This window comes from Ranitomeya variabilis, chromosome 2, assembly GCF_051348905.1.
Source record: "Ranitomeya variabilis isolate aRanVar5 chromosome 2, aRanVar5.hap1, whole genome shotgun sequence".
Classification (NCBI taxonomy): domain Eukaryota; kingdom Metazoa; phylum Chordata; class Amphibia; order Anura; family Dendrobatidae; genus Ranitomeya; species Ranitomeya variabilis.
This window is the reverse complement of record NC_135233.1, coordinates 760,467,673-760,483,450: the sequence shown is the minus strand read 5'-3', so window position 1 is coordinate 760,483,450 and position 15,778 is coordinate 760,467,673. Positions and strand designations below refer to the sequence as shown.

Here is a 15,778-nt window from a genome sequence, read left to right as displayed (position 1 = left end):
AAATCATGAAAACAGTGGTCCCAATCCTCCACACGCATTGATCGTTTCTTCAGATGACAATGACTGAATGGACACATAATCGCTGCTGCTCAGTTCAGTCTATACATCCAAATCTAGTGCTTGGCTATCTGAATTAGTAGCAGAGACATAATTGATAGCAGCAATCACGTGTGACCATGCCAATCTATTCAATATCGACCACAGTAAGGCGCAATGAAGAATCAGGACTACCATTCGTCTGATTAATGGGGATTCCAGCAGTGGTACATCCAAGTGTTAGCGATTTATCACTTATCCTGTGGATATTACGCATCTTAAGGCTCTTCTATGACATCAGTTTACCCAGCTGGCCCTGCAGTCTGATTGCCTATTTTAAATGTTGGACAATGACTGTCTAAGCCGGATTAAAATTGTATCATAAGCAATAACAACATAAGAAGTAAAGTACTAGGCCCCGGCATCTTCAGGAGTCATGATGTTTCAGTATGCCTCTTTGGATGAAAAGTGGCTCGAATCTTCCTTAGAGAATATTTTGTCTTCTTTTGATCTGGAAGGGCTACGGGAGAACAAATGTCCCCCGTTTGATGTGCAAGAGGCACTAGAAAAATCTATTTTTTTCATCATACATATTGGTAAATTACTTGGTAGCAGCACAGTATGAAGTTCACTATTAAATGAAAATGAGTTGCTTAAAGTTCAATTATTTTCCTTTTTGGCCAGAACAAAATATGCCAGAGCCCATTTTGTCTAATTTTACTGTAAGAAAGCTGACATCTACTGAACATATGAATGATTTGCACAGTACCAGTCATTACTGCTCCTGAATGTGAGTCTGCCGTCTTCTATCTACTAAATAAGGTCCTGTATCTTTTATGAATTGGTCCCGGTGCCAGTGTGCAGAACGTGACCTAGTTTTGTAGATGAGTATACACATAAATGGCCTCTTTAAAATGTCATTTACTTCCAAATGATTTGTTGTTGTGCTGTTTAGAGAAAAGCTCGTCATTCTGGGTAACATGAAGGAGGTATCCAATAATTCTTCGGAGCACAAAATAACAGCAGACCATCTGCCACCTAATTATGGTCACTATCGGCTAAGCAAGTCTGCCCTATCCTAGTCATTTTCTCCAAGCGCAGCTCTTAGGGCATCGTGTTATTGTTGACTTAAAGGGATCCTGCTAGTGATGAGCGAACGTGTTTGGATAACGTGTTATTTGAGAATGCTTGTATTTTGGGCGTGCTCGAATAGTATGTTCGAGTCCCTGCGGCTGCATGATTTCCGACTGTTAGACAGCCACATCATGTGTGGATTACCTGTTTGTTAGGCAATCCCCACGTGATGAGGCAAAACATGCAGCCGCAGGGACTCAAACATACTATAAGATACCCGGATAACACCCGAGCATGTTCACTCATCACTAGATCCTGTCGCTTGCCGTTTACCTGCAGACATCATGGTTATCTGCAGGAAAATAGCGTTTAAATCATATCTGGGTGCCTTTCTTGAGCAGGGAGGAAGTGAAGTTATATTCTCCCTGCAGCTGCTCGCTTTCAGTCATCGAGGCGATGCTAGGAGCTGCAATCACTCACTTGCACATTGATCGACACACACACTGCAGAACAGGCTGTCAATCAAAGTGCCGCAGAGTGATTACAGCATGCTCTAACGACACCCTGCACCGCTCCGATGACTGGAAGTGTGCAGCTGCAGGGAGGATTTCACTACATTTCCCCCCTGTAGCTGATGCTCTAGTATGCCTGACAGATATAGTTTTAACACTATTTACCTGCAGATTCCCTCTGTTTCTAGGTAAATTACACTTTGGTGATGACAGGTTCCCATTAAGCCATCTCTACAAAGCATGCATACAAAAGTAAATGAGTGCAAACCTGCCAAAATCAGATAAACATTCCTTTTCATAGTATAATGAGCCTATGCCTTGAGGTAAAATCTCTCCATGAGTTACACACAATGGTGTTTTTGATGTGTTCCACCCTGTTTAGTCTGATCTTATTAGTATTTATTAAAAAGAATAAATTAGTCACCCCCTTTCTGCACACAACGTGATTGGCTGCAGGGATTTTGAGTGACATGTAATCCCACATATAGTGGGCTTTATAATGGAGTGCCTATTCCAGGCCACAGCTTTCCTTCATAGCTCTGCAGGGAAAGCTGCTGCCTAAAAGAGAATATTGTACCTAAGACTGTTTTGTTGCCTGAAAACAACCAATCACAGTGCAGCTTTCATTTTGTATTCTGCTCTTGGAAAATGAAAGTTGTGCAGTGATTGGTTGCTATGGGCAACAAAGACAGCCTTTCATTCATAGATCCTTCATAAACAGCCTCAACACATGTGGGGATTGCTTAACAAACAGCCATGGGGACTGGAACATAATATTCAAGCATGCCAGAGAAACGAGGATTACACCCAACCATGCTCGGATAAGACGTTACCGAGCACGTACACTCATCATTAATAATGAACTATTGGACTGCAAAGAGCCCATATATTGTTCTTGCACAGGGGTCCTTTTCTCCTCATCTCCATTCAAAATGAAGCTCAGCAGAGCACCATTGCCCCCCCCCCCCACACTGCTCCCCATCCAGCAATCATTATTAATTTAAGGATGAGAAATAACTGACTATTTGGGGATTAATCCTTTAAAGGGAATCTGTCAACAGGTTTTTGCTATATAATCTGAAGGACAGCTTGAGGGAGGGTTTAAAACACAGATTTCAGTGATGCCTCTCTTATCAAGCTCAGTGCTTTTGTTTGCTTACAATAATTGTTTTAGCATCAGAAGCTAATCATTCTGTGACTAGCTGGTTGCACCCAGGACCTTAGTTTGACACGCCCCTTCCTGTGATAAGCATCTCACTGTCTATGGATATTGTATATACACAGTGTGGTGTGGGCAGGGGAAGCTTTCCAGTAAACTAAGTGATACATCGTTGGATTCAGCTTCTCTTTTCCTGCTTTATGCTCTCTCAGAAGAAGTAGCAAAAACCTTTCAAGGAATAATAATAACTAATATACTTTGCCCTAATTTTCAGCTACAAGCTCTTCTCCCATCAGGTCCACTTTCAGTTTATGGCCAACAGAGAGCAGCCCTTCCTGTGTCAGCCTGTGACCAAATCATTGTGACCGTAGCTGGCTGACTGCTCATTCCAATTGCTAAGCCAGCCCCCTTATCTGTCTGTATGTCATCTATGACGAAGAGGTTGGGTGGCCTACCTATTGAATTTATCAGTCAGCCAACACCCTTCACACTGCTGTGACCATGTGCCATGTGTATACTGCACCTATGCATATTAATGACTCTTTTTTGTATCTCCATAGTTACAGATGGCAAACTGTGATTTTGCAGTCGTGCCTCTATTTCCTTCCGATTCCTTGTTAATCTAGAGACAAAGAGATGATGGATAGAAGGGAGTAATACACTGCTGGATCAAGAACTATATCTACCGTGTAACCATGGAGACACATGGGTCTGCATAGGAGCTGTATACAAAAAGAAGAAAATAGGATATATACGATCAGGACTAGTCCAAAGGTTTTTTGTTTATTTAGAGTCACTTTAATGACTAAGAAAAACACTACATTATACAGCATATATAAAACTTACCGTTTGTGTTACCGGTTGCTTTCCTTAATTAAACTCATCACTCTGAGATGATAACTTAGTAAGTTTGTCACTGGGGCCGCTTTGACACTTTTATCATTGTCTTCTGACTCTCTGAAAACTGATTAATTGGAGAATAAGTAATAAAAGATTACTACTGTGAAGTCCTAATAAATATGTAGTCACTCATCTCATTAAAGGTCCCCAAGACATAGGCACAAGTGTGCGCGTAGTCTGCATCATTATGCTGCAGCAATTGGGCCCCCCGGAGGAGAGCTCTGGGACAGCGGCGAGAAGCTTTGATGTCTTTGTTTACATGCAGCATGGCCACAGAGGAGGAACGCCGAGAAGACTTCTAATAGAGATGGAAATCTCAGATATTTTGTTCTACAGGGTGCATAAGAAATATTGAGTTCTTGTAGTAACACAGCGATAGGTGATAAATAAAATCACAACTTAATATTCCCATCTCTACAGCATAGGTTATGCGCGTCATTGACCATGCAGAGACGATCGGTGCATTCCCTGGTACTGGAATGTATATGTATTCTTTAAGGATACTGGCTCACTGGAATTCTAGAAGTACCATTCTCTAGCCAATACTCCTTCAAACAAAAGAGTGACACCAATCTCCAGAACATAATAAATGGAATGTGAAAAATATAAGGATATGAGCACATGTTAAAATATTTGCTGCATTTTTGCCATGTTTTTTCCCATCGCTAAAATAGAAGCATTTCCTACTACCAGCAAAGTGATTGAGAGTCTAATGCAATGTTACTTATTTTTTCATAATTCTTTCAGCATCTTTGCAACAATTTTCAACTATTCTAATGACTGGTGAAAAAAACTACGTAAAACATGCCTCCAAAAACACTGCAAAAATGCACATATTTTATGCTGCGCTTTTCCTGCCAACACTTTAGTATTTGCAGTAGAGATGTCTGCAGAAAATGCTTAACGTGTGCATCTACCTTAATACTCACCGTCACCGCAGCCTCCTGTCCAGTCCTTCACGCAGCTCCCTCTGGGCTCCACTTTCCTTTAACATTATGCACAACATCTAGTTCCTTCATGGCCCTGCTGCATAGTGAAGATACAGGTAGGGAACATCGCACGTGGTGCCAGACGAAAGAAAAGTCCATCGGGAGCATTAGGAGGACAGGACGGGGCTGCAGCAGTCATACAGGATGAAACTCACAGACCTTTATTTTGTTTTTCACTTCTTTTCTCGACCTTTCCAGAGCAGTAAAGTTTTGTTCGGCTACCCATCACTGTGCCGAATGGGCACAAAGGTTATCACAAGGAAAAATTGGATGAAGAAGAAGAATCCCAATTTTTGCAAAATTTGAGGCCAATTTAATTTACCTCTAGGCAAATTTAAGTCACCAGATAGCTCATCTCTACCCATGCCTGATTAGCAGGTACTTTCCTTTGTTCCATGGTGCTTGGTAAGGAAATATTAGAAAATGTTTCGCCTCTTGCTCCAACATAAAAGAAGTAGAAGAGTACAAGAATCTTAACACTATTGTTTCTCCTATTATATATGTGAAACAGTCATGCACTTGGTTGGTCTTTATATATTGCAGTACTGGGCACCATTAGAGGCACACACTACCAGCTTTGAAATTGAACCTTTTTCACTAATGAGATTTTACGTTAATCCTAATTACGGAAGTCTTTTTAACTATTTGACTGCCACATACATATTCTCTAATATTTAAACAAACCTAATTTAATCGTTATTTTATTATTCACTGTAGCAAGATAAAACACCAGCACTTTAATAGCAAAAAAAAGGAAGCACCGGTTATCTTCAAAATGAATAAATACTGCTATGATTAATTATCACATGTATATTTTATCTGGAAGAAGGTCTTTTGGCACACTTGTTCAGAGACCATAAAATGGCAAAAAAAGAGTCTTACGTGCCAAACTGTGAAAGCACAAGAAGCTATCAGTTGAGTTAATGTATTGTAAAGGCCATCTGTTGTCATTTGTCTTTATGCATTGTATTGTTGCACTACTTTATAAAGCTATACATACTTGCCAAATACATATAATGCGGAATTCTCTTTTAGATTTAAGGTACTGCACTGTGGTCATTTCATGTACTTTGTGAAATGTTATGATGTCACTTCTACTGCCGCTGAACTTATTACACCATTGAACAAATGAGTTTTTTGCTTTATTGATTGAAAGTTTTTTCATTATTTGTTATATATTTTATTGATTTTTTTGTCACCGATTATTTATTCAAGCCAAATGTGTAACTTTAAGATTCAGTGAGTAGCAATTAAAAGTATATTTACAGATGAGATAGAAGTCATATGTTATTATTTCTTTCCTTTTGCTTCCATGGCGCTAGAATTGGGCAAAATATTGTATATTCGCGTGGAATTGAATTCTAGTCGAATTTTACAAAAATCCATATTCTATAGAATGTAGATTATTTTGTAATTTGCTCAGAGAGAATTCACCAAAGTAGCAGCCAGACGTCAATTTGCCAGAATACAGAGGAACAGTAAAAGGTTAAAAAAATAAAACTACTATAAAAATAAATTTGAAAAAAAAGTAAAGATAAAACTTGCCTCACTGCCCACCTCTCAGGCCTCCTCTGCTGCTCACTATTCCCCCTAAGGTCCTCAGCACAACTTCCTACTGCTGCTGCTGCACAGGACTTCTTCATACTAGGTTGGGTCTTCTGAACTAACCATCACCGTGACCTTACAATGGGTATGTGCAGAGACATCCTGGGCATAGTTAAAGCAAAAAGTGGCTGCCTAGAGAGCGTAACTAGGTCTGGGCCATCTTTGCACATGTGCATTGTAAGGTGTTAATGATGTTGTTACATCATTACATGTGCCGCAATCTTCCAATCTACACTCAAAAGTGAAGGCCAAGCGAGAAGATGCAGGGATAGTGAGTAAGTAGTTAAGGTGAGTGTCACGGGGTTCTTCTCCGATACCACACAATCAAAAGAGCAAGAGAATAGTGAACAATTCCAAAAGCTTTATTTAGGCAAAAACACGAAAGGTCCATATACGATCCACCACACAAAGGATAAGATAGTGCAGAAGCCAAATGCAGTTGAGTAACCGGATAAATGTCGAAGAGATGAGAGTCCAATAATCCAGCAGACAGATAAAAAATGGTCCAAATGCTTCCCCTTCTCTCTGATGTGCTGTGTTCACATCATCATTCCACACAAGACTAATCTGTGTCTCACCTCCCTGATATTTACAAGTCCCCCTCCTCATTCACAGGTCAGGAGGGGAAGGTCTCAGGGGCTCACTGTTTCAACAAGCTAGGTCAACATGTCATTAGCATACAATACAGTACTGTGGGGGCTGATATCAGATGGCAGCAACAGCCATTCATCAATTAGCAAATAACTCCTTCTAAAAGAGAACACCATGAAAATAAGTAAAATAGAAATATACACAAAAATGATACCCACATAGCATATCACACCATCACAGTGAGCATTGAGGTAAGTATTCTTATTACTGTATTTTTTCTACATCTTACGTTTATTAGGCCCTCTATATGGCACTCATGTATTCTTTAGTTCTAAACAGAGATTTTCAAAATACCTCTTTGTTGCAAATGATGAGTAAAAACCTAGCACTCAACTTAAATGTATTTGCAGGAAGATTTATTGTAATTGTAACAAAAATGTTTCGGTCTGATAAGACCTCCATCAGTTACTACAGGAGTAGATACAATTACAAGAATTCATATAGTGGTACAAAAAAAGAGGCATTTGCATAAATACAAAACATGAAAACATAAAAAATGAAAAACCAAGGTATATACAAGCTATGGTGAGAGGTCATATAAATGGTACAAGTATTAATGCAGAACCTAATGACCGGGTATGTCACACAACCCTAGATCAAAATGAGTAAAACAGAACAACGGTGAAGAGTAGGACACACAAGAGGGTAGATAACTTACCGTATTACTAGTGTGCAGTAAGCAGTTCTAACTCTAAGTGGGCTGGAACTAGACTAGCGGTGGACTCCGCGTCTGGGAGCATATCTGCTTAAGGTAATACACCATTCGGCCCACTTAGCATACACTTCACTTACTATATGATAGAACTTAATCTAATACTTCCTCTTTATAGGAACTACTATTCCTTGGCAATTATTTACAGCTATTGCTTGCAGAATAACGAGTCTCTCTAGTAAGTGCACATTCCCTTCTAACTCTGCATGCATTCCACGTCATTCATAAATCTACATGATTCCACTCTATCTCTCTCGCAGATGTCAACTACATACCGAATAACAGAGTTAGATCTGCTTACTGCACACTGGTAATACGGTATGTTATCTACCCTCTTATGTGTCCTACTCTTCACTGTTGTTCTGTTTCACTCATTTTGATCTAGGGTTGTGTGAGATACCCGATCATTAGGCTCTGCATTAATACTTGTACCATTTATATGACCTCTCACCATAGCTTGTATATACCTTAGTTTTTCATTTTTTATTTTTTCATGTTTTGTATTTATGCATATGCCTCTTTTTTGTACCACTATATGAGTTTTTGTAATTCTATCTACTCCTGTAGTAACTGATGAAGGTCTCATCAGACCGAAACGTTTTCGTGTATACTACAATAAATCTTCCTGCAAATACATTTAAGTTGAGTGCTAGGTTTTTACTCATTGTTTACATGGTTTGGGAACCTAACCTTAGCACCTCCCCCTAGTTGTGCTCACATGGTTTTCTTCATATTTGTTGCAAATGAGACTTTCAATTTAAATTTCCTATCTCAAGCATCTGTACAATAGTTCTAGTTTAAAAGAATGCCAGTTTAGTAAACTGGTATACATTTTTTTGATTGTGCAAGATAATTGGACTGACAGGAGAAAATTAAAAATGAGCGATTGAAAATTATTTGGGTGCAGGCAAATCCAGTGAAATAGCAGCCTTCACTCTGCCATTTGGGTGGGTTTTAGAAGCTCGTAAGTGGTTTTAAAACAATAAATCTGGTAATCACCTATGCACAGCCTCCCCTGTATGTGTCCTGCTTTTGGTGCTTCAGTGTTTCTATGCACTTTCTTCTATTTTTGTTCCGTATGGCCAGATCTACCATTCACTACATCCCACGACGTCACGTGGGGCTAGATGCACATCAACAATGAAGACTGAGGAAAGAAGATAGAAGAGCAGATTGGACAATGGGAGGTTGTGGGTAAGGTAAGGGAAGGATTTCCCTCAATGGAGCGAATCTACACAAATCGAATTTTGGAAACTACATGGGAAAACCATAAACACATGGGTAACATACAAACTCAACTCTGTGCTCTGTGGCCATCATGTTACCGTGTCCTATTTGGCAATCATATATCAGCACTGTTAGTGGTATGAAAAGCTGGCATATCATTAGCGACAAGTCATGATGGGAATTAAGGCATACACATCAGTATCAGTTACTTGTATTACTTCTAAAGAGTACTAGACAAATTGTATTTATTGGAATATAAAATGTATTATTGGAATATGTATTGCTGGAATATAGGGCAGCTCCAACCTTCATACAGTTCAATTTATAACACAGGCCAACAAAAAACAACTTTTTTTATGTTTCTTTGATGAAAATAGGCAAATATTACTAATTTTGGGTCGAGAAACTCAAATATACCCACAGAATTGTTTAATTAGCTCTCGTTTTTTAGATACACGCCATGGATGTATGTGCTGTAGGTAGCGAGAAGCATTCATTACAAGAGTATAAATTGCACACAAATGTCATGTTCAAACTTGAAATATTGTTTAAAATATGATTAAAATAGCAAGAACACAATACATTAACTGAACACAACAGTTCAGACAAGACCTATTCACGAGAACGCTTTCTTTTTGCTTGTCTATTGAAGTTTTCTTCTGGTACATCTCTGATTAATGTCCAACAGTAGTCTGCAAGCATGGAAGCATTCCACTTGCCCTGATATCTTTGTTCCATATTTAAAATATCTTGGTGGAATCGCTCACCATGCTCATCGCTTACTGCACCACAATTGTCCGGGAAGAAATCCAGATGAGAGTCCAGAAAGTGTATTTTTAATGACATGTTGCAGCCTAATTTATGATACTTCGTAAGAAGGTTATTCACAATATCAACATAGTTATCAACTCGTCTGTTTCCCAAGAAGCCACGTACAACATCTCTGAAGGCTTGCCATGCCGCCTTCTCATTGCCTTGTAGGATCTCGTCAAAATTTCCATCCCTAAGTAGGTCACGAATTTGAGGACCAATGAAGACACCTTCTTTCACTTTAGCATCACTGAGTTGTGGAAACTTCCCTCTGAGGTACTTAAAAGCATTTCCTTCTTGGTTCATTCCCTTAACAAAATTTTTCATAAGACCAAGTTTAATGTGTAGCGCCGGCAGAATGATTTTACTGCGTTCAACAAGTGGACAGTGTTGAACATTCTTAATTCCAGGACACATTTTGTCCCTTGTAGGCCACACTTTTATATTGTAGTGAGAAGATCTAGCACGGCTGTCCCACTCACATAGGAAACAGCAATATTTTGTGTATCCCAACTGCATGCCTAACAATATTGCAACCACTTTCAAGTCTGCACAGATCTGCCATTGGTGGTCACTGTATTTTATTGCGTCCAGAAGCAGTTTCATATTGTTGTAGGTTTCTTTCATGCAAACAGCATGGCCTACAGGAACGGAAGGAAGAACATTTCCATTGTGCAATAGTACAGCTTTTAAACTAACCTTTGAACCGTCGATGAAAAGTCTCCAATCTAGTGGGTTGTACTGAACATTCATAGCGGACATTAAACCATCAACACTGGTGCAGAAAACGAGATTGTCTTGCTTTTTAAAATAAACATGTAAATCTCTTTGTCGATGCCTATAGGCAGTCACTTTAACATTGTACAGTAGAAAGTTCCATTGTTTTAATCTTGAAGCCAGAAGCTCTGCCTTTTCTTTCGACAGGTCCAGGTCGCGTATCAGATCATTGAGTTCACCCTGAGAAAGCAAATGTGGTTCATTTGATGCAGACTGTGAATCATATTCAAGATCTTGTGATGAACTTCCGGGCGATTCTTCCTCCTGATCTGATTCCAGTACATATTCCTTTGGAGGGCGAGGAACGGGAAGATCTTTCCCATGTGGGACTGGTCTTATAGCCGAGGGGATGTTAGGGTACTCAATAGTCCCCTTCTTTTTTCTTGACATGCCATGCTGAAGAGGAGCAACCATGCAGAAATAGCAGTCGTCTACATGATTTCTTGGCTCCCTCCAAATCATTGGCACACCAAAACGCATAGAACGTCCTTTATTCTTCAACCATGCAACCAGATTTACTGAACAACTATTGCAGCAAATGTGTGGAGCCCAGGGCTTCTCCTGATCACCAACCTTTACACCAAAGTAATGATGGTAAGCAGTCTTCACAAGTGGAGTAATTGGTCTTCTTTGGTTGGCAAATGTCACATAACCACACACGTAACAAAAATTGTTAACAATATTTGCACATTTACGAGGCATTTTCAAAGTGTAAATTCTCTCCACAAAATTACTGCAACAAGAGAAAGAGACTTCAATTAGTACAAACTATGCAGACACAATGAATAAAATGGCTGACATTGGTTCAACAGGTCTGTAATCAGGTTTACCAATACACATTTGTTGAAAATTCAAAATTTCCCTATTTTCCTGCATAATAATCTTAACCCCTTCCCGACATGTGACGGTATAGTATGTCACATGTCGGGACCCCCGCTTTGATGTGCGCTCCGGCGGTGAGCGCACATCAAAGTCGCGACATGTCAGCTGTTTTTTACAGCTGACATGTGCGCGCAATAGCGGCGGGTGAAATCGCGATCACCCGCCGCTATTAACTAGTTAAATGCCGCTGTCAAACACAGACAGCGGCATTTAACTACCGCATCCGGCCGTGCGGCCGGATATGAGCGCATCGCCGACCCCCGTCACATGATCGGGGGTCGGCGATGCATCAGGAAGGTAACCATAGAGGTCCTGGAGACCTCTATGGTTACTGATTGCCGGTGGCTGTGAGCGCCCCCCTGTGGTCGGCGCTCACAGCACACCTGCAATTCTGCTGTGTAACAGCGATCTTATGATCGCTGCTGCATAGCAGAGCCGATCGGGCTGTGCCTGCTTCTAGCCTCCCATGGAGGCTATAGAAGCATGGCAAAAGTAAAAAAAAAAAGTTTTTAAAAATGTGAAAAAAATAAAAAAAACATAAAAGTTTAAATCACCCCCCTTTCGCCCCAATCAAAATAAATCAATAAAAAAAAAACCCAACCTACACATATTTGGTATCGCCGCGTTCAGAATCGCCCGATCTAGCAATAAAAAAAAAGCATTAACCTTATCGCAAAACGGCGTAACGAGAAAAAAAATCGGAACGCCAGAATTACGTTTTTTTGGTCGCCACGACATTGCATTAAAATGCAATAACGGCGATCAAAAGAACGTATCTGCACCAAAATGCTATCATTAAAAACGCCAGCTCGGCACGCAAAAAATAAACCCTCACCCGACCCCAGATCACGAAAAATGGAGACGCTACGGGTATCGGAAAATGGCGCAATTTTGTTTTGTTTTGTTTTTTGCAAAGTTTGGAATTTTTTTTCACCACTTAGGTGAAAAATAACCTAGTCATGTTAGGTGTCTATGAACTCGTAATGACCTGGAGAATCATAATGGCAGGTCAGTTTTAGCATTTAGTGAACCTAGCAAAATAGGCAAGCAAAAAACAAGTGTGGGATTGCACTTTTTTTGCAATTTCACTGCACTTGGAATTTTTTTCCCGTTTTCTAGTACATGACATGGTAAAACCAATGATGTCGTTCAAAAGTACAACTCGTCCCGCAAAAAATAAGCCCTCACATGGCCAAATTGACGGAAAAATAAAAAAGTTATGGCTCTGGGAAGGAGGGGAGCGAAAAACGAAAACGGAAAAACGGAAAAAGCTCCGGGGGTGAAGGGATGACATGTATCTCAGCAACAAGAGCTAATAATGATTTTTAAGTAACATATTCGTTTTTAGGATGCTAAAATTATTACAAACCAGCTATTTTCATTTCAGACACATTTTCACTGTTGGCCAGTGTAATACATCTGTATATTTTTAGTTGACATAAGTAGTTAATTATGCAGTATATAGAGAAAATCTTCATAAACTGATAGTTCTTCAGCAGCATAAAAGTAATAAAAAGATTTACAAGATTATAAAAACATGTCTGCCTACTTTCCAAGTCAGCACGACCCCATATCTGCAGGTTAGATGTGTTATTAAAACTCTGCACTATTCACTTTAATGAAGCTGAGTTGCAATAGCAAACCCAAGCTGTGGCAAGAAGTGGCACTTCTTTAACCCTTTCACCCCAAGCCTATTTTCACCTTCATGACCAGGCCAAATTGTACAATTCAGACTAGTGTCACATTAATAGGTAATAATTATGCCACACTTCAACGGATCCCACTGATTCTGAGAAAAAATTCCAAGGTTACCCCATAAGTGGGGTAAATCTACTATTTGGCTACATGACAGGAATCATAAGTGGGGTAAATCTACTATTTGGCTACATGACAGGAATCAAAAGGAAGGAACATTGTTTGATTTTTTTAACGCAAAATTGGCTGGAATAGAGAGTGGATGCCATGTCGTGTTTGGATCACCTGATGTGCCTAAAAAGTGGAAACCCACAACAAGTGACCCCATTTTGGAAACTAGACCCCTCAAGGAACTTATCTAGATGTGTAGTGAGCACCTTGAACCCCCAGATGCTTAACAGACATTTATAACGTAGAGCTGTGGAAATAAAATAAATTACATTTTTATCACAAGTTTTTCTTTTCACAAGAGTAATAGGAGAACATAGACCACAGACTACTGTTTGGGCACAAGGCAGAGCTCTAAAGGGAAGGACATACGTTTTGGAATGCAGACTTTGATGGAATGGTCTGCCGGCGTCAAGTCGTGTTTGGAGAGCCCCCGATGTGCCTAAACAGTGGAAAACTGCCACAAGTGACCCCATTTTGGAAACAATACCCCTCAAGAAACTTATCTAGTTGTGTGGTGAGCACCTTGAACCCCCAGATGCTTCATAGACATTTAAACAATGAGCCGCCAAAATAAAAAAAATCAAGTTTTTAACACAAGTTTTTAATTTCATAAGGGTAATAGGAGAATATGGACCACATGTATGCCGATACCCCCATACTTGGAAGAAGACTGCAGTTTGGGCTCGGAAGGGAAGGAGAGATGTTTTGGAATGCAGACTTTGATGGAATGGTCTGCGGGCGTCATGTCCCTGATGTGCCTAAACAGTGGCAAACCCCCACAAGAGACTCCATTTTGGAAACTAGACCCCCCCAAGGAATTTATCTAGTTGTGTGGTGAGAACCTTGAGCACCCAGGTGCTTTACAGAAATGTATAACCTTGAGCCGTGAAAATAAAAAACATTTTTTTCCACAAAAATGCTATTTAATCCCAATTTTTTTTATTTTCTCAAAGGTAGCAGGGGAAAATGGACCCCAACATTTGTTGTGTAATTTCTCCTGAATATGCTGATACCCAAAATGTGCGAGAAAAATACGCTGATACCCATTATGTGTTGTGTAGTGTACATCAGGTTGGCATAAGTGAGTTGTGTAGTGTATATCAGGTTGGCATAAGTGAGTTGTGTAAGTCAGAAATTAATTTCGTAGTCCATGGATGTGTGGTACAGTTTGAAGCATTCTTTTATACACTGGGTAGGTTTGTTGGGGCAGGTTTTGCATTGCCAAATGGTGTCTTAGCGTATCCCCTTTCTGTAACACACTCGGCACCTCTTTTGCGACCTTCCTTTCTTTGAGGTTTGAGGGACCTCCCCAGCAAAATGTTTGACTGGTACAACTCGAGCACCTTCAGTTCTGGAAGTACTGGGGCCTGCTCCTTCCTGACTGCCAAAGATTAGGGTCTAGATCTCTACCTCCTGGAATTGAAGGTAAGTACCACTCTGGCCTGCACATCACGATAGCACAAAAGTGTTAAGTATGATATGCACGGCCAGCTGCTTTTACCACACAGTAGGATCAACACCCCCCATGTTCTTGTAGTACCCCAGAACACAGTCTGGTTTGGTGACCTGTGTGGAGGTAGCTCGTACGGTGGTGGGGGTGATGCCATCAACATGTATGGTGGTCAACAAAAGGACATCTCTCTTATCCTTGTACATGACCACCAGCATTATGTCGCCAAATTGGCCTCTGCCTGCTCTCACCCTTTTCTTAGCAGCTGCCCAATTAGCATCTTAGAGAGGACGTTCTGACTTTTGTGGACAGTACTGCAGACTGTGGTAGCTCATGCAGAGTGAGACTTGAAGACTCGGATGCTGGTATAGAATCTATCTACATAGGAGGTGATAACCTTGATCCAGCAAGGGTAGGTGTACTTGTGTGGGTGTACTAAATCCCACACAATTTTCCCACTCACTCTCAGGACAGGGGGACATTCAAGGGGTTCAATCCGGTGTTCTTCCCTTCATAAACCCTAAACCTGTGGGTGTACTCTGAGGTACTCTCATACAGCTTGTAGAGTTTAACTCAGTAACTGGTCCTCTTACTGGGCAGATATTGTTGGAATTTGATCCTCCCCAGATGTCCCTTTGGGGAACGTACAATTCAGAAAACTTGATGGCATCTAGACAATGTTGGGTCCAAGAACACAATCTTAATTTATTACTAGTGTTGAGCATTCCGATACCGCAAGTATCGGGTATCGGCCGATACTTGCGGTATCGGAATTCCGATACCGAGATCCGATACTTTTGTGGTATCGGGAATCGGAATCGGAAGTTTCCAGTGTATGGTTCCCAGGGTCTGAAGGAGAGGAAACTCTCCTTCAGGCCCTGGGATCCATATGAATGTGTAAAATAAAGAATTAAAATAAAAAATATTGATATACTCACCTGCCCGGAGGCCCCTGGACATCACCGCTGGTAACCGCCAGCCTTCTTTGTTTAAAATGAGCGCGTTCAGCACCTTCCATGACGTCACGGCTTCTGATTGGTCGCGTGCCGCTCATGTGACCGCCACGCGACCAATCACAAGCCGCGACGTCATCCCTCAGGTCCTAAATTCCCTTCTAGGAATTTAGGA

General features: G+C 40.5%; 1 protein-coding gene across 1 annotated transcript in view; it reads right to left on the bottom strand.

Annotated features, from left to right (window-relative positions):
* Positions 1-9,192: 9,192 nt before the first annotated feature.
* The window catches only part of LOC143809899 (uncharacterized), an 848,616-nt gene continuing 842,030 nt past the window's right edge, over positions 9,193-15,778 (bottom strand). The window contains exon 4 of the mRNA XM_077292869.1: positions 9,193-11,185. Coding sequence (XP_077148984.1) covers positions 9,478-11,154 — 1,677 coding nt within the window. The 5' untranslated portion in view covers positions 11,155-11,185 and the 3' untranslated portion in view covers positions 9,193-9,477. The remainder of the gene's footprint in view (positions 11,186-15,778) is intronic.